The 19501-nt window shown below is 38.5% G+C and overlaps 1 protein-coding gene across 1 annotated transcript in view; it reads left to right on the top strand.

The window, feature by feature from the left end:
* Nucleotides 1–19501, top strand: part of ITGA8 (integrin subunit alpha 8) — a 110911-nt gene that overhangs the window by 17752 nt on the left and 73658 nt on the right. The window contains exons 6-13 of the mRNA XM_068934689.1: nucleotides 838–883; nucleotides 1880–2005; nucleotides 3146–3190; nucleotides 5682–5725; nucleotides 6724–6780; nucleotides 6972–7024; nucleotides 12658–12863; nucleotides 14579–14770. Coding sequence (XP_068790790.1) covers nucleotides 838–883; nucleotides 1880–2005; nucleotides 3146–3190; nucleotides 5682–5725; nucleotides 6724–6780; nucleotides 6972–7024; nucleotides 12658–12863; nucleotides 14579–14770 — 769 coding nt within the window. The remainder of the gene's footprint in view (nucleotides 1–837; nucleotides 884–1879; nucleotides 2006–3145; nucleotides 3191–5681; nucleotides 5726–6723; nucleotides 6781–6971; nucleotides 7025–12657; nucleotides 12864–14578; nucleotides 14771–19501) is intronic.

A 19501-nucleotide genomic window follows, 5' to 3' on the forward strand; every position in this document is an offset into this window, starting at 1 on the left:
ATCTGTTAGCAGCACTCCAGTTTAGCTCTCCTCAGTCTATTTTAGTTTGGGCAATTGCACTGTGGCACAGGTTGTTCAAGAATTATCTGTGCTTCTGTTTCTGTGTGCCCCAGTGAAGTTGCTTTCCAGAGACCTGACTTTCAGGAAATAATGGGCAGCAACCAGGTAGCTTTTTAAAGTCAATATAGTTTATATAAGCATGCATTTGGAGGCAGACTAATCTTTGAGTAAGACTGGTCACTTGCGGAGGTGATGGAGGGAGAGCTTAAGGGAAATACCTAGTTGTTCCTATATACCAACAAGATGCTCCAGTAGCAATATTGTGGATCAGAGAATAAACATTGCAGCTGCTGTTATTATCTATGCCGTTATTACACTACCAGGAGCCTACATGTATTTGATTATTACAATTGTTATTAGTGCTGTGGAGCTACGTTCTTATTCATGTTATTAATTGCTGAGCAAGAAAGGCCTCAATTTAAGTTGGACGTAACCATATTTCTCTATAAAACATTACTTTTACTTCATTTAATGTGAAAACCCTCTTTTATGCTGACTTTATGTTTTGTTGCAAATAATAGGCAATTTTTAGAAAGTTATGTAAATATTAAAAATTATGGCTTTAATTCAAATGAAGATGCCTAGACTGATCTTAACTTTAATTTAGCTATGGATTTTAATTAAAATCCGTGCACCTACATCCTTTCCTTGATCAGGGCTATTCTCCTTTATCATGATCTTGATGCTCTTTTGGTCATTTAAATTGTTTTTCCCATGCATGTTTAATTTTGTTGTGTTCATTTGTTGTGTAATTTTATTCAAATCTGCTTTTTGTAGAATGGAGACCTGATAGTGGGCGGGCCTGGTAGTTTTTATTGGCAAGGTATGTTCATCTGGCTGGTTAACTTGATCTAAGAAGTGAAGCATAAAGTGTGGAAAATGCTGTTCTAGATTTCGATCATTTTCTCAGTTTAAGATAACTAATTTCCGGTCCATCTTAAGGAGGTGTAGATCAGAAGAATTGTTTAACAAGCAACTGAGTGTAAAAGTAAATCCGTGAAAATTAAGGCTATTGGTTCTGTAAGAGATGAAGCAAATAGAAATAACTATTTTAATGTTGGTATTTTAGCATATTTGTCATTTAATTAATAAGATGACTTTTTTCTAGAAATACTGCTCTTTTAAAAATAATTAATATTTATACAGTAAATATAATATTTTCAAAGCTTTTCTCGCTGTTTGTTAGTGACCACAATTTTTTACTGCTATCTGTATATATTTGTAGTTTGTGAGAACAATGTAGTTTCCCAGCTATACTTTCTCATATGGCTGAAGCCTGGTAGAGGGATAGCAGGGTGTTTTTGCTTTAGCCTGTTTTGATATGTGTGATACAGCTGATTCCCATACTCTGCCCATGAATCTGCCTCTCGCCAGCCCCACTGATGTGTGTTTTCGCACTGACATTAAGGAAGGAAGATTGTAGTTGATTCTGATAGCAAGGCACGCATAGCTTTGAATTCTCCACTGAGAAATCACTTCCATTAGTCTACTACATCTATACTGTACATCATCAAAAGGTAGATATTATGGAGAAGCTGAGCTTGAAAAAGCTTGTTCTTGGTTTGAATCAGCACCTTGAAATGGATCTGGAGTTGTTCTTGTGACAGTTCAATAGATTATAAATGCCTTGTTATATTGATTTATATGAACTCATGAGACTCCCAGGGTAATACTAGAAAAAGATTGAGTGAAGATATCTACTTTCTGCATCTGTGCCGCATTATCCCCTGCAGTTCCGTTCTGATGTTCTGCGAGCCTTGTTTTGTAGAAGCTGGCTCTCCGTTGTGTCCCTTTCATTTATGAAGTTGTTTGAATCCAGGTCAGGTAATCACTGCAAGTATTGCGGATATCATTGCAAATTACTCCTTCAAGGATATTCTAAGGAAGCTGGCACGAGAGAAGCAAACAGGAGTGGCACAACCCACATATGATGACAATTACATGGGTAAGCTAAGCTATATGTCAGTTTGCAGTATGTCCTTAAAAGCTTAGTGAGGCTTATGTGAATGTGAAAACAAACCCAAAATTACTGATGTCCTAATCCTGAGAGGATTTAAACTCATGTTTTGCCTTAAGCACAATAGCAAATTAATAATTTGCTAATTACTTCAGTAGGTTTATGACTATTCTTAAAATTATGCATAGTGACAGGGTTTGAAGGATGCAATCTTAAATGGATCTTAAGTGGGTGTTATTTGTATTATTTGATCTTAAAACAAGTAAGCACAAATACAAAATTCTCCTGTTTTGGTCTTCTCTTATGCCAAGGAAATGGATTGAGTTTACAGTAATTAAAGACTACAGTTTTTAACAAATAAAAGAAAATTTAGGTCTACAGTATTTCATAAGTGCTACCTAAATAGACGAGTCAATTTTTCCCTGATGTTGCAAGATGCAGTTGAAGTAATAACCTAGCTGGTTTGAAGATACAGGGTAGTAAGTAGAAAAAGCCCTCCAGGTGTACCATTTACTAGCACTGATCTGTAAGAATTTGCTTGATAGTCACATATCTCTGAGAATAACGCAAGGCTTTCTTCACATAATTATAGAAAAGATGCAGTGCAATTTCAGTGCAAAGATACATCCTTTTGTCTCTGCCCATAGAGCTGGAGTTACAATCACTGATACAATCCAAAAGTCCTTACTCTGTCAATAACAATTATCTCACTTACAGGTTTACTAAAACCCCAGGAGGTATTTAAATACATCGTTGGAAATCTGTCTTCCACACAGAGCTAAAACAGGATATTTACACATTTACAAACCTAAATAGCAGCAATAACTTTTAGGACAAAATACTGTTGTTCCTGCAGGTTTTTCAGATAAATGTTCAAGTATTAATGCTTTAATGGCTCATTTTGGGAGGAAAGTAATAAATATATTGTCCTTGGAGACCTACAGTTAATTTAGTCATGATAATTTGATAAACAGTTTTCTTTTCTCCACTCAGTTTTAATATACTAATTCAGAAGTTTTTCATTCTGGTGATCAGATGAGCAGACAAATCTGATTGTCCCTGCAGAAGCATCTTTTCTGGAAAGAAACAGTTTGTCAATTTTTTTGTTTGCAATTTATCTTTAAACAGGATACTCAGTGGCTGCTGGGGAATTTACTGGAGATTCTGAACAAGGTAAGAAGCCATATACTTGAATGGAGACCATATGGCTGTGCACCTATTAAATTCCCCAGTTGGGGTCTCTGCACAGGCAAATACTTCCTTAGAAGGTGTAGCATGGCAGAGCAGAATTTTGGGAAGTCTGAAGTGCCTGTTACGGTATCCTTCTGCCTGTATGTCTGTTCTGCAGTCAGAGCTGTGACAGTGGCAAAGGTGGACCCACCTGGGCTACTTAATTTAGCCAGTTTGGTGACCAGTAGTAGTAACATGTGGAGCCAACTGTACAAATCTGTACAGTCTTTGGGTCCACAGTCCAGTTACTCACCTGCACTGAAGTGCTGGACCTCAGCACTTTGCTTGCCAGATGCAACTTGGTTTGGAAATGTCTGTATACACCGAAAGCACATTTCACCCCAAAAGAATCAGATAACATCTCACAAGCTCAACAGCATTACTTAAAAATGTAATCACTGTGAAACCTTCACCTGAAATGTTTCATGATCCCAAAAGCACCACCTTCTAGGACTGGATGCATTCATAGTTTGATAAAGTAGAGCAACATACATACACAGAGTAAGGAAGAGGTTTTAAACAAAAATATAGGATGACTATTTTTTTTTTAATGGGCAGAATGTCTCTGTATAACTTAAAATTTAGCTCAAACACTGCGGTTCATGTTGTTCCCTCTGGCAAAAGGTGACACAGAATCATTATTAGTTTCATATGGTCAGGAAAGACTGCAATGGAAGACTGAGGCTCCAGCAACATAGTTCTGTAGTTCTTCTCTAAGGGCAAAGTCAGAGCAATCCTTTCTGCTGGGTCTTGGATTAGCAGCAGCAGTTCCTGGAATATCACTGTGGTTTTAACTGAACACCAACAAGACTTGAACCACACTAAACTGATGTGCTGAACGTGTAGCCCAAGGTACTGTGGCAGAAGAACTAAAAACAAACTGACTGTTGTTAGATTTTTAAGTTGTAAAATAAACTTGTGTGTGTGTTAGAAATTAAACGCTAGTTTTATAATGACTGCAAGCTGCATCAGTGTAGAACAATTCCTGTCACAGCTCTCTATTTAGTAGAGTATGTTAAAAATAATCAGTTATAAATATAAATTTCTCCATGATTTATCTATTTTCAGAAATTGTTTTGAAATTGTATAGGATTTCCAAGTATATATTTCAGCTGAGAAAATAGGTGGTCCTTGGTGTTTCATACCTTAAGAGTTATTGTATCTTGTGTAAGACTGACAATCTGTCATAAAGTTTTGCTTGAAGGATAGCTTTCTTGAAAGGGTGAACAGCAACATGGTCCAGACTCACAAAACTGATAGAAACAGTACATTTCTGCAAATGGATCCAGCTGCCCAGAACTGCTGCTGCTTAATCCCTTTGAAGTTAGAGTTTCCCATCCTTTGCCGCTACAGGTTCAAAAAGAAATAGAGGACACAATTTTGAGCCTAACTCTGTAACTTGAAAAAAGGAGATGTATCCCTGGTAATGGAAGGTTGCAGCCACCTTTTTTTTAATACATGCTCACAGTTTTATAAGGGTTCTCGAATGAGTAAGTTGAATGAATGATTGGCACAAAGAACACCATTGTTAGCTGATCCAGCAATAGTCCTGTGTCCTGTTCAGTCCTTCGTTACTACTTGCATCTCCCCTTGACCTACCATTGTTCTCCACAAACAAGTAGACAAACTAAACAGGAGTAAAGGCAGATGTTTGAGCTGCTCTGATGCCTGAGACTCCTGGTGCTGTCTTCTGATGTGGGTATCTTCTGGAGGGAAAATTTAGACAGTAAGACTGCAGGCTGTAGCTTTACTTTTTTTCTTCTTTTTCTTTTTTTTTCTTTTTTTTCCCCCCCACTAGTTCATTAAAATCTGGCCATCAGGCAAGAATCACACCCTGGAGAACAGCTAGTTTCAATATTTCCTGTTGTTCAATGAATTCCCCCTGTACTACTCACAAAAAGTTGCTTGCTGTACTCTCAGATGGACTATGCCAAACCTGATCAGCTATGTGTGCCGAACCACACACATGAAGGTGTGGGACAAGTTGAATAGCAGATGAGAGAAAATATTGTGCAGCCAGAAAAAAGGGGAATTTGCAGACAGCTGTGTTTAGCTTCTGTACTATAGTGTGTGGTGCCACAGTTAGTTCTGGTCTGATCCATCCACAGGTAACAAGCTGAACTGTACTAGAAGTTCTATTATACTATGCTCTGCTAAGTAAAGCTAAGCTAAGCAGAAATAGGCCTCTGTCCAGTTATGGACCAATGTATTCCACAGTTAAAGCTGTAGTATTTCATGTCCCTAGATGCACTGAATGAATTTTAAAATCTTGTGAATGAGTGTCTTGAAGTGAATTCTAGGTGTTTTTGATACAGACAAGAGGCTGAAATCCTAAGGGTTATATATCAAGGAAGATTTAAGTAGTGTGGGATGCATGTGGCATGCGCCATTCAGGTAATATCACCTATTCACTGCTCATCGTTTATCTTTTCAGAGCTGGTTGCTGGAGTCCCAAGGGGAGCACAGAACTTTGGCTATGTATGTACTGGACCCATATTTTATCCATTTTATAGTGATAATGCAGTTAGACTATTTTAAAGATTAAAAGCTGTACTGTATTCTATGTCTCTCTGTCTCTATTCTGTGTCTCTAAGCCTTCCATTCAGGCGTAATTGCCACTGACTTTCACCCTCAAGCTTAGGTGTTTTTGATACAGACAAGAGGCTGAAGAGTACTTCACCTGGGTTGAAGTACTTTACTGGCTTGAGCTTTGCATATTAAGCTTTCATTCCCTTCTGAAGTCTATGTTTTCAGTAGTCAATTACAAGCATGGTTTGAATATTACTAGTGTATCTGTACCCAGAGTGTCATCAGGCTCCAGCCTAGAGTCTTTTATGTGCAATTTTGTGTCCATGATGGAGAGAAGTCAAAGTTCAGATTATTCATATCCTGTGTTTATTTTCAGTGCTCATTCTAGTTACGTATACTGAATGCCAGATACAAAGAGTCATGATATACAGTTAGAAGTGGAGGGCGAAAACAATATACATGTGTGGATACAGCTTTTTTGTCACAGAAGAAAAGATTCAGGAACAATGTGATGGGCTAACTGAGAGATCTCAGCCACAAACACGTTCTGTAGTTTTGTGGATGCAAAATGCTTTGTATCTCGTCCCATGAGATGCATATGAACTTATTCATCCCATTTCTGAGGAGAAAGCTATATATCACTTTTAAGTTCATGTGTTTATGCCAATTAATGTAGCCACTGATTAGGTGGTAGTCTATAATACGCTGCTGTTCACAGTGCCTAGTAAGGAAGGAAAATACTCTTTTCCCCATTTTACTCGTGAGAGATATGAGATTCATAATGCCTTAGTGATTTATCCAAGATCATATAGGAAAACAGGTGAAACAGAGAAAAGAATCAGTGCTCTTTCTTGGCCTTCAGGCTTTAAAATTGTTTTGTGGTGATGTTACAGTGTTACAAACATCTCCTTTTGTGCTTGAAACTTTTTGTGTTTTTCTGTTACCAGGTCTCAATTATTAATTCTTCAGACCTGACCTTTATCCAGAACTTCACTGGTGAACAGGTAATGTCAAGGAACTGCACGATGAAGTATTTTATCTCTAGAGGACATAATTTCATCAATGTAGTTTCAAGAATATAGAAAATATTTTTATAATTTAGAATTAATATCTATGGAAACAAAGACGTTTATTAGTAAAACTTTTAAAAATTGATCTAAGATATGAATGCATATCTGTTGTTTTTTATTTCCAGATGGCTTCTTATTTTGGGTACACTGTTGCAGTATCTGATGTTAACAATGACGGGTAGGTTACCAAATATATTCATCTCCCACCGAACATACATAGAAGCCGTGTCTGATACTACATGCCCTAATCTCTCTAGGAAATTCAAGTTTTAGGAAATAGTATTTAAAGTGACAGTGACAAAAAGCGTCATTGAACAGTCATGATGATTCTTACCCAAACAGTAAAAGTTTATTTATTAATAAGCACAGGTTTTCGGGTGCTTTATACCTCAAAATCCTTCTGTTAGCTTTTCTGCTTTCATAATTTTAGTTGTTGACATAGGCTTGCTTACCTTTGTGCAATCACAGTGGCCTGAATACTTGCCATCTTAGTTTGGATAAGTTCTTGAAGATCTTTTCAAAGCAGTGTGGCAGAGTGGGAATGTCCATATTCTGAGGAAACAGAACCAGTTAGAGATGCAGTGAATAAAGAGTGCTAGCTGCTGCTGGGAAGAGACAGAAAAGGTCAAAAGCAGAACAATTCATTCTCCCCTTCTCAAAAGCAGATAAATCCTCCCACGTGCAGACCGACCATAGCCCCAGTTCTGTTTTAAGAGCTTTTCAATATCATTAGCTCCTCACTCAAGCATCTGCTAGTTGACCGTCCATTTGCATCATCAGTACGCCTTCCCGAGGACCTACCAGTGTCTGTGGCCCATAGTTGTTATAAAGGGCATTGTGCTTACCTGAGGGAGAATGCCTCTTCAGTTGGAGTTATGCCTAATGAGGCTTTCTGGGATTTCAGGTCCTGTTCTACAAAACACTTACAAACTTTGAATTGATTAAAAGCTTTAAAAGGTCAGGACTTTAGTAAGTGAATATGGATACTAGCTTTCTGTCAAGGAGATAAAGATCACTCATGCTCAGAGCTTTGGAAGCCTGCACAGAATTGAGCCAGGATTATATTAAGAGCTCTGTATACTTTTGCCCTTCGATGAGTCTATTTCATGTTCTTTTCTTGTGATTGTTTCATATTAAGTGCTTAAATATAGCGCATTAAATAATTTCTTTGGGGTAAATCATTGCTTTCCATCAGTGACTAATGGCCACAAAACAGTTAGGGATACAAGAAAAGAGAAAAGTAATGAGGCAATAAAAATGTTATTGCGGTTCCAAAACAAAAAAGAAGCTTCAACAGTCTCTACAGTAGCTTCACAATAATGAAACCTTTCCAAGCTTCTAAGGTCAAATTTACTCATAGTACCATAGATTTTGGTAAAAATTCCTGTATTTATGATATACGTCGTCAGGTTCATTTTAGTCTTACCATAAGGCATTGCTAACATGAAAGTGTGGAAAAACATTGACCTAAGTTACAGCAGGCTCTCATTAAACTTTCAGGAAACTTGCTAGTTAATTTCTCACTGTACCAAACTATTTCCTGTGCAGGTTATTTCCTGTGAATCATGGGATTACTTGGCAGGTCTCATATTTTCTGTGTACCTTTAAGACCGCAGTTTATATCAATAATATAATCAAACTGCTGTTGAGGCCTGTGTGGTCTCCCAGTCTGTATCTCAAAGGAAATCTAATGACTCTCTCTGAGATCTAAACTTCCCACACAAAACAAAACACAAAAAAGCTCTACTTGATAAACATGTCTGATTAAATATGTAGTCTGTAGATGCTGGATTGCACATACAGTCAATAGAAATATTTGTCTGAAAGGGAGAGTAAAACTGAAAAAAACTGCAAGAGGGAAATGACTACTTCAAATTGACTTGGGAGTTTTTGTTCAGCTAAGGACAGAGGAGGTAGTTAGTGATTTCTTTATCAGTACCAGAAACCTCATTAAGTCATATACTAAAAAGGTTAACAGGGATGATGCGTTTCTGTTATAAGGTATAAGGCTTGACTCTAAGATTAGGCTCATCCTACGAAAGCGGATCTGTGGACCTTCTGCTCCAGCAGTTCTTTTAAGTTTTCTGGGTTGACACTTGCCATTATACCCACATCGTTTTAGAGCTGCCGGCAGGACACAGAAATTGTAGGTATTATTTGAGCTACCCTAAAGTTACCCACTGCTAATAAAAAGAAATGCACAGTGAGTCCTAACAAATGTAGTTTTGCCATCAACTTAGGGACTCCATTCTTAGTAAAGAGAAAAAGGTGGACATTTTCAATTCAGACTAAAACAGTTCAATAAAAGTAATAGAATAAATTGTTTACCAGTCTTTTATTTGGCCTTTATCAAAGCTTCTCATAGTTCTAATTCGACCTCTTGACACTTCACATACTCTGCTTTTTATTACTCAGCAGGATACAAAGAAAATGCATACCGTCCCAGCAGGTGGTTAACTTGTCCTTTTTACTAATTTTTTTTTTTTTTATCAGTAGGGAAGTAATATTAGCTAGTTACCTTTATGTGCTGGAACAAATGCAAATACACTGAACTATATGTGAGCTACAACATCTTGGTGCAGTGATGAAATAACTCTAATGAAGCAGTTTAAAATACCACCGTAAGCTGAACTGCAGTTTATGGTTTAATGTTACTGTCTAGGGACTTTTACTTTTGCTTTGCTTTTATTGTCTTTTAAAGGGAACCACATCATCCTGAATTTGGCTCAGTAATCCGATTCTGTAAATATAAACTCTTCCAATTAAAAGCCGGTTGAAGTACCCTTCTTCAAAATTAAAAATAAATAATTTCAATCACATAGATGCTTATAGCCAAACAAGTGACTCCTCTTGAGTGCTTCAGGTCAGGTCAGGTAAAACTGACTATAAGGCAAGGTAAACAATATTTGCTTTCTTGTTACCCACTTGGAGAGAAACTGGGAAAAAGTAAATGAGGATCTCAGAGAGGCTGAAGAAGCCTTCCTCTCTGACTGTGGTACCTCGCTATGACCGTAGAAAAAAAGCCTTAGGAATGCATGAGGCAGAGGACTTGTCAGAGCAGCTTGCCCTGCCATGCAAAGCTCAACACTGGCAGAGAAGGGGGATAAGTAAAACGGTAAGGGGAGCAAGTCTTTGATAGGGGTGGAGTATGTCAAGGCCTGCAGGGAAGGCAAGCTAAGTGCTGTGGATGCTCCAGGTAGTTCTGCTGCCCATAATCAATTTGGGGATAAGTCCGTGTAATACAGATGGCTCCCTTCCTCCCACCCTCCCACCAGCACATCAAAATAGAGCCATCTTAGCTACTGGGTTCTGGTGCCTGTTCCCTGCACTATTCATACATTTTAAACAATCAATCATAGTCATTTTTTTAACAAAGTAGAAATTTTCCTAGAAAAGTAATCCAAGACTGGGCACTTTCAGCTGAGATGCCATAATCCCTAAACAGTAGACTCCACCTCCTGTCTGCTTGCTTTCCATCTCACCTTGTGAGTCTTGCATTCTGGGTTGATCAGTGACACCAGTTTGAGAGGTAGGCAGGGTAAGGAGGACCTGTGTTTCATCCCCTTAGGCTTCTGCCTAGGGAATTGTAGGCCACACTACGAAATAGATATTCTGCCTCTCTTCTTTGGATATAGGCACATAAATTACCAAGGTAGGCACTCTGAATATTGCTCCATGGACCAGTGTTTTAAAGGTATCTAGGTATCTACTTATTTTCCGTTGATGAACTGGGAGTTTCCTGGCTCTGAATCTTTTTGATTCCCTACCACCTTTGAAAGTCTGCCCTTAGTCTTGCGATGCTTTATTTGTAAAACATTCCCTTATAGTCTGCCTTTTCTATTTAGAGTGTACAATCACGTGAGCAAGGCTCATCTTTTACTTCGTGGTTTCTACAGTACATAACCCCGTGCGGTCCCAGTCTCAATGGGAACATCTGGACTGTGCTGTAATAAAACAATAATTGATGATAGTGCTACTGTGTAAAGCTTTTTGTACGTAGCAAATGTAAAGTATCTTGTAAAAAAGAATGTGTGTGATCTGTTTGTGTTGTTGCTATTGTTTTGTGGCAACAGTTTCAGCTAACGTTCTGTCCCAGTCACTAGCATCTTCCGTTAGTAGAGGGGGACTTTTGATGTTTAGTATGGAAGGAAAACCCCACCTTTGATATTAAGTCAGCATCTGCTTCCTTCCCTTTTTAGTTATCCGTGCCATAGGGTACTATGGGTAATATCTGACATATATAGAAACTGCACAAAAGTGACCTGACACTTGGAATTATAGTTTCCTTTATGGAAACAAACCATATAACTTAATGCAAAAATATCATTTCTATAATTATTTTGTCACAATTTATAGAATGTAAAAATTCTACAATGTGATTAAAGGCTTTTGGGTGAGATTTTTCTGTATTAAATTATATGGTGTATGTTAGAACTGTAGCGTATATCTCTGGTAAAATACTAGCTGAGTTGCTTCTACATTCTATGGATTTTTCTGTACAGATTAAGGAAAACACAATGATGTGGTGCATTTTTTACTAATTGGTTTCTTAATGGATAAAGCTTTTGTGAAAGCATCAGTATTGTGAATATGGTGAATTGAAAGATGAGAGTTTTCTGCAAGTTTTACAAAGTTTCATGTTAGAGCAAGAGAATATGTTTTCCACAGTAAAAATTCTAGGATCAAATAGTACTAGTTGTTTGCAGTGACAGAGTTCCTTAATATGGATGATCAGTGTCCACTGAATATAATGGGAATTTTCCTATTAGTTTTTAAGGGCTTTAGAGCAGTCCTTAGAAATTCCTATAGTATTGGTTCATATCTCAGAAGCAACTGCTAACAGTGTTTCTGCTTGTTAAATATTTCTATCAATCTTGCTTTATTTTATTCTTTATTCTCCAGTAAAGGGTCTTTAATTCTGCCAAATAAATATTTTTAACGTACTTCAAAACACCCCCTGCTAAAATAAAATGCAAAATATCCTTTAATTAGTCTCTCTGCTTGGAGTAGCAAAACAGATGGAAGGAGTTCTTCCTCACAGGCTCATTTTCCTGTGCCTTTTCAATATCTTTTCTCTTTAATACTTAATCTAACAAATTACTTAAGTGCTGCAGCTACTCATGTACCTCATATTCAACAGAAGAGTTTTTAGCAATGAAGCTTCAGCTTTGTCTCCCAGCTTCCATTTGCATTAGTGTTGAGAAATCCTCTGGTCATTGATGCTGTTACCTATGTTTCATGTATATTACTGCAAAAAATCTCCTGGAAAGTGGCATTTTTTGTTCTATTGTTTACATACTGATCTATAACTTTAAAAACTACTTCATGCTAGAATTTGTGAGATATTGCACACAAATACCAGTCACTTGCGCTATTAGTAGGATAGATCTACAGAATTTGTTCCAGTAACAGATCATCTCTAAGTTAAATTGCTGACCCCTGGATCATTAACTGCAAAGTATAGCATTTCCGTGTATTTTGTGGGCATCTATTGAAATACAAGGAATTCTATTTAAGCGTAAGAAAAAACTTTTTTATTGTGAGGGTGATCGAACACTGGAACAGATTGCCCAGAGTGGTTGTGGAGTCTCCATGCTTGGAGATATTCAAAACCCGACTGGACATGGTCCTGGGCAGCCTGCTGTAGTTGACCCTGTTTAAAGCAGAGGAATTGGACTAGATCTCCAGAGGTGCCTTCCAGCTTTACCTGCTTTATGATTCTATGATCAGTTTTCTGCTTCCTGTTTTACAAATGCATGAACTATGTGTTGATTGCACTCAGTAACACTGTTTTTTATTTGACTGTTGCAGTTTAGATGATATCTTAGTTGGGGCCCCTCTCTTTATGGAAAGAGAATTTGAGAGCAAGCCTAAAGAAGTTGGGCAAGTTTATCTATATCTTCAAGAAAGTGCTTTCCTCTTCCGGGATGCACAAATTCTGACAGGCACTGAAGTGTTTGGGAGATTTGGCAGTGCGATCACACACCTTGGAGATCTCAATCAGGATGGATATAATGGTAATCTATATAGAATATTGTAATATATTTATATGTGTAACATTTAAATTAAGAATGGCTAAATGGTGCATAATGGGATCTTTTTCGAATGCCTGTGGCACATATTTAACAAAGCATTCCCATAAGTAAACGGCAATTTAGGAAGAATTCAGGAGCCTAAGTTCAGGAAAGCAGTCCAACAGAACTATCTAACTTGCATAATGATCTGAGGTAGCCTGAATGCCTCGAGCACCTAGAGTTAGGCTCCAGTAGCACCCCGGTCTTTCCGGCATGCATTTCCTGACTTCCTATTTCCGAGATGTAGGGATCTGCAAATCAGGCATCTCTGCATCTAAAATGCCAAGGCGTTTTTCCTGGAGGAGTTATTTTGCGTAGCAACCTTAAAGATACCTTGCTCACTGAGGAGAAACTGATGGACGTAGCTCCGCCTTAGCTTGAGGGCTCTTTTTCACAGTGCTGTAGCCGTTAGACTCTAGGGCAAAGTGGCCAGTTTATGGCTCCTATGCTGGGATAAATCATCTGAGGAGCCACAGGACTATATTGGGTCCAGGGTGCACAAAAATCTGAATCCCATCCTGTGGAAAGGAGCCAATGGTTTGTGGCTGCTGAGAGTAGCCTCCCTGGGTTGTCCCGGAATCCCACTGTGGGGTCCCACTCTCCCCACAGTGGAGAGTTCTTGTTTCCCACCTGTGAGCAAGAGTGGATGCCCTCATCTTCTCTGGGCAGGGAAGATTGGTCTCCCGGCTCTTTGGCATTCTGGTAAGGAAGGGAGAAGACATTTCTGCTTTTTTCCTTCACTATTATAGAGCAGGCTGAGAAGCATCTAGAGCCAAGGTCTTCTACTTCTTGAATGCTGATGCCAGCCTCATCTCACTGAGCTTCAGTGCCTGAGTGAAGGCAGGAATTCCAAGTTCTGAAATCAAGTAAAATAAAGATGCCCAGCTTCAGCTGGACGAGAACATAGAAGTTAGAGCTGTAGATACATATCCTCCTTTAATGTTTCCAATTGGCTAGCTCAGCTAGCACGGCTGTTGAATCTCAGTCTGGACGTGATTCTCCCCACCTCCATGTGTAGGCCCTGAAATGAGCACTGTAAATGTCACTTCTTGGGTACGGCACCTTGTTTGTAGGTATTGCAGTGCACGGTTGCATAATGCCTAAGGCCTCCTGTTGAATGCATGACTCGGTAGTATTCCCGTTTCCCCTATTCCCATTTCTCCTATTCCCATTTCCTAGTGTTTGCTTGATATAGATGAAAACATTGTATTCCATTGTTCACTTTTGCATACTGAAGCACTGGATGTTTGAAAGTATTTTTCCCCTCTATTTTTTGTCTGAGCAAAATGAATTTTCTCTAATAGGTGTTATCCCTGTTGAAATCAGGGAAAATTTGTGTCTATTTAAATAGATAGAAGTAGGAGCGGCCATTCATTAAGTGTTAGTTTATTAAGATTCATTAAATTCCCTGGAAGTATGGCAGAGGAATCCATTGTAGATTGGATATTTGTGAGCCTTTATCATGAAAGTTTGACGTACAAAAGAGACTACTAATATTTTCGTGTATTTGGCTTAAAACTAGAAACCTTTAAGAAGTACAGAAAGTCATAGTTATGGGATATATATAGCAGAAGCCATTTATGCCTGTTTTCCTGCAGGAACTTCTTGCTTTATTTTAACTGTGTCAATTTTTTTTTTATACCTTTATTATGCCACAGACATTGCTATTGGTGCACCATTTGCAGGAGAAGACAGAAGAGGTAAAGTGCTCATTTACAATGGATTCAGTGATGGGTTAAATACTAACCCTTCCCAGGTTCTCAATGGAGCCTGGGCCTCACAGTCCATGCCTTCGGGATTTGGCTTCACTCTAAGAGGAGACTCAGATGTAGACAAGAATGATTACCCAGGTAAGATTTTTCCGTAAGAAAGGGAATTCCATACTTCAATTCTCTGGAAAATGCATCATGCCTGTACCTCTCCTTTTGGGAGGAAGAGGTCAATATAAAGAATAGACATGTTTTTGGACAGTTCTAGCTTGCTTTCCTGAAAGTTAAAATCAGACAAAACAAATACTCCCTTTCCTGTGAAAAGACATGATCAGAAGTGCAAGAAAGGTCTTAAATAGTTATATTAACATAAAACATGTGAAGTTTGCAATAAAAAGCTTAACCCTTTCCCCCCGCTTTCGAAAATTGAATGCTCTCAGCTTATTGAACTTGTAATGTCTCCTTCATCCTGACATTCCTTCTTAATTAAAAACATGTTGTGTTGTAGAAGAAGAGATTGACTTCGTTTTGTTGCTAAGTTGTTTTCTTAAAACTTTCCTTTCAGAAGACACACTGGGCTATATACAAGTTCTTAATGGTTTTGAGCTCATTACAAAAAAAGCACAGAGAACACGAAGACATTGCTTAAAAGCAGAGATTTCATGTGTGCCTTTCCATGCTTTTTTGTTTTCATTCTGCTATATGGACTTTTACTTTTCAGGTTGGCTTTGATTCTTCCTTATTAATTTACCTGAAATCCATTCAAATTTATCAAGTTTGTAAGATTTCTTGTGAGTTTTGCTGTGGAGGAGGGTTTTGTTTGTTTGTTTGTTAAGAGGAATGTTCCTAGCATCATAAACCGTCTGAATGTTGCTGATCTTTTACATGTGATCGTATTTACTCTCTGTCCTCTAGAAGCAAATATGATCTGTTTCTCTTTGTCAGAATTCAGAAGCCTAACAAGGGTGTGCAATAGAACTTCATATTTTGTTATTGTGAAAGGCTGATCCTCAGCAGAGTGCTAACAGTCTATATTTCATAACTCAGTATGAAATTACTTTTGTTAGCTTGGTTTGTTTCAAGGTTGGTGATCTTGAAAGTTGTATTGTTTCAAAAATGAAAGTAATGAGTTTCAAAAGGACGAAAAGTGTGATCTCTTTTGTCTTTTTGTGATGGATTGTAGAGAACTTGGGAGAAGTTTCTTTTTAAAAGTTAGGAGGAAAGTTTCTGTGGAGGGGTGTTTGCAGCGGAAATTAAGGTTGTACCAAATAGAAAAGCTGACTGCAGAGTAATAAACTGAGGCAGCCACAAGACTGAGGTGAGAGGACCTTTAGTAGTCAAGAAAAGAAAGAACTTTTAAACACTGCTGTGATTTTTTTGACTTTTTGTTTGCATGTTGTTGATGGTGCTATTAATAGTTCTTTCTGTTGTCCATGACTAATGAGGTTCTTTTTGACAAAGGGGCACTTTATTATAGTTTCACCATTTAAACATTCCCTAAAGTACCCACAAGGCCCCCAGCAAACCCAAAGAAAACAGGATGTTACATTCCTGACATTTCTAAGATTGAAAGATAGAAAGAGGCAAAGGAGAGATCCTTTCAGATCATCTTTGAGTCACATTGGGAAGGATGAAGAGTAAGAGTCTAAATAATATATAAAAATACTTTTTATGGAACATCTTTTAAGCTTATTAATGAAGATTTTGAGTGACACACCTGGAGCTCTCTAAATGTGCACTGACTGCTATAGTCAGTTCAGTTAAAAGATTTACTCGATTTATCCTGCTTGTCATCGTTGGCTCCACTTTGCATCCTACTTGAAGAATTTCACACTGTGATATCAGCTTACTGTGTGCTAGAAGGGGTTTGCTTTGGTTTTAATTATCTGACTGATTTATTTTAAAGCAGTAACAGCATTTATCATAACAGCTTTTCCCTCAGTCCCTCGGTTGAATTACATGGATGAGCAGTCTGGAGCACTGGTGAGAACCTGTCAGCAAATGGCAGAACAAAAAGTCTTGCTGTTAATCAGCCACCTCTTCTTTAATCCACAAAGACCTGAAGCACCAAAATAAAGCTGTAAAAATAGTGCAACCTTGGCACAGTGTTAGCACAACAATAGAATACCTTCCTATGGGAAAAAGAAGGAAAGAAAGGAAAGAATATGGGGAAATGTCCAGGGCAAACACACTAGGCAGTCAAGTAATCCTTCTTGTGTCAAAAAGCTTTTCTTCTCCACCTCCTGATAGAAATCCCAAAGGGCAGCCCTTGTACAAAGGGGAAAGGAAGGGCAGAACTAGGAAGGGATAGGAAGGAAGTTTTATTTTAGATGTCAGCTGACAGGTATTTGCTGACTAGAAGGTCTCGGAAACTGCTCTCTGTAATTCCTTGCTTCCCAAACTGCTGGTGATGACTGTAGTTCAAAGAGGGTTGTGAAAGATTAGGAAAAATCTCAGGATTTTTCAGTTAAGCTTTTTAATGTGTGTATTATGAAAATTATAACATTTTAAGAAGTAAATATAAGTATAAGAAAATGTATTATAAAATCAACTGTTTTATGAATACAGAAAAAAATTATGTTGACTAATCACCCTCAGAATTTCAGGTCCCTGGAAAATGGGTGATAAGAGCTAGCTGTAATGGCTGGCTGTAGGTGTAAACACACTTTGCCGTAGTCTTTCTTTGCTGAGCCCAGGAACCAGTGCTCTTAGTGCAGCAGATGACTGAGTTACAAGTCAGTTCCTAAAAAGTGAGGGTGAGCCACAGTCAAATTTTTCTGCCATGGGAGAAAGGTTATCCTATCCAGGCCTATCTTGGTTAGGGGTTTGAGTCAGGCTGGAATTTACCTATGTCTCCTGGAGAAGAACAGCCCATCTCATTTGATACAGGAAGTGGTATCTTTCTCTCTTCATCCAAATGCCAATACAAGCTCAGGAAGAGAAAAGGAAACAGGGAGCAGACAAATGCTGCCTGAAGCTCAGTGCTGTTCAAATCCCCCAGTTTTCCTGGGGTGGAGGGGTGGCTTTTCCTTCTTCCTCTGTCTGCAACTCCTGGCCAGCAAAGGGAGAGAGATCAGCTCCTGCTTCCTGGTCTTATCTTGAAAGGCAGATGAAGACCCGCTTGTCCCTCCTGGGTAAACAGAGCTGAAGTGAGGGAGGTTACATAACTAGTATGGGAGAAAAACTGTCAGGGACACATTTAACTGCAGCATAGTGGAGTTGCCAGGGAAGAACATAATACAGACATACTGGTAAGATCAAAGATCTGTTTAGCACCACAGCCTGTCTCCAACCATGGCTGATGGACATCCAAGGAAGAGTACAGTTGTTGTGGTATTTCCTAGAATATTCACCTATCCCTAACCATCCGGAAGAGCAAGGTGTGCCTGAGTCACAGGGGATATTTTAAATTTAATAGACCTTGGTAGACTTTTCTTCCATTAATTTGGCCAATTAGTTTTTGAACCTCCCTAAAATCCTGACACAAAATTACCACAGAAAATTCCCACAAAAACATGTGGCAAGGGGCTCCACAGCCTAGCTACATGTTTTGTGAATAAATAATTCTTCTCACTGCATTTCATTCAAGTCTTGAACTTTTCACTTTATATAATTTCATTGAATATGCCCTAGTTCTTACACTAAACAATACTTCCTGATACATCTTCTCCAGGCCACTTTTATTTTACAGATCTCTGTCATATTCCCTCCCTCAGCCGCACGTCTTAGGAATCCTTGGAAGGAACCCTAACTTACTTACTATTCCTTATGCAGAGGCAAATGTCACTCCAATCATGCTGCAGCAGGGCATGTATTTTTAAAGAAAGAGCAACTGGTGGCAGTGTTTAAAGTTTAAGTTTATCTTGTGTCTGGCTGAAGCATTGCCTCCAATAGAGATTCAACCGTTGAATCATGTTAGCACCTCAACTAACATCAACAAACCTGAATCTTCCCCACAGAAGAGAAAACTGAAATTTGCACTTGACAAAATAGTAATGCCAAATCTTTTTCATTGATATCAGTGATTATGTTTTTGCAAGCAAATAAGATAAACCGGGAACTGTGGTTTGGCCTTGGGGCCATGTGGCGCAGCACAGCTCACCATGACCTGAAAAAACCCTTCTGGTAGAGTACTAATTTGGGAGAGTGCTAATTTGCACAGTCTAAAATACAAAGATTTGTCTAACGTTTCAACGAGGAAGATGTTGTATTATTAAGCACAACCATTGATGTACATCTCCACAGTTTTCCAGGGAAGGACTTGTGTAAACTGTATTGTATTCACAAACACTCCAAATGACATGTGCCCAGAATTACTCCTTTATCAACACAGATCTGGGTGATAATACACTACTCTGTTCTGCAGGCTCAGTCTGCTTTGAAAGCAGTGAAAAACTGTCAGCCCTGGGAAGCATCAGAGGCAGAACACTACACTGATCATCCCGACAGCCGTGTCACTAAAGACGTGCAACTTGTCCTCTGTCACCAGTGTTACTTTTCATCTCCAGCTCCAACAGTGTTGTGCCTCACTTAGCAGAAGAATTGCAATGGCAAACAGTAGTGGTGGTGGCAACAAAGAGATAGGGTTATTCCTTGCTCGGTAGTCATGTAAGAGTTAGGCAGAACCTGACCAAACTTTACCTGTGCATTGCTCAGCTATTACAGTAATTAATATGATAGCTAGAGTATTTGTTTCTATTTTTCTATTGCTTTATTTATGCAGATTTTCTTTGGTGACTGAAATTTCTGTATTCTTTTCGCATCTTGTGCTCTTGCATCTTATGAAACAAACCTGAAAAAGTAAACAAAACAAAAAGATATAGAGAAAGTGGTCTGAGGCTTAATGCTGTACTTCTAGGACAAGAGACCAAA

This window comes from Struthio camelus, chromosome 2, assembly GCF_040807025.1.
Source record: "Struthio camelus isolate bStrCam1 chromosome 2, bStrCam1.hap1, whole genome shotgun sequence".
Classification (NCBI taxonomy): Eukaryota; Metazoa; Chordata; class Aves; order Struthioniformes; family Struthionidae; genus Struthio; species Struthio camelus.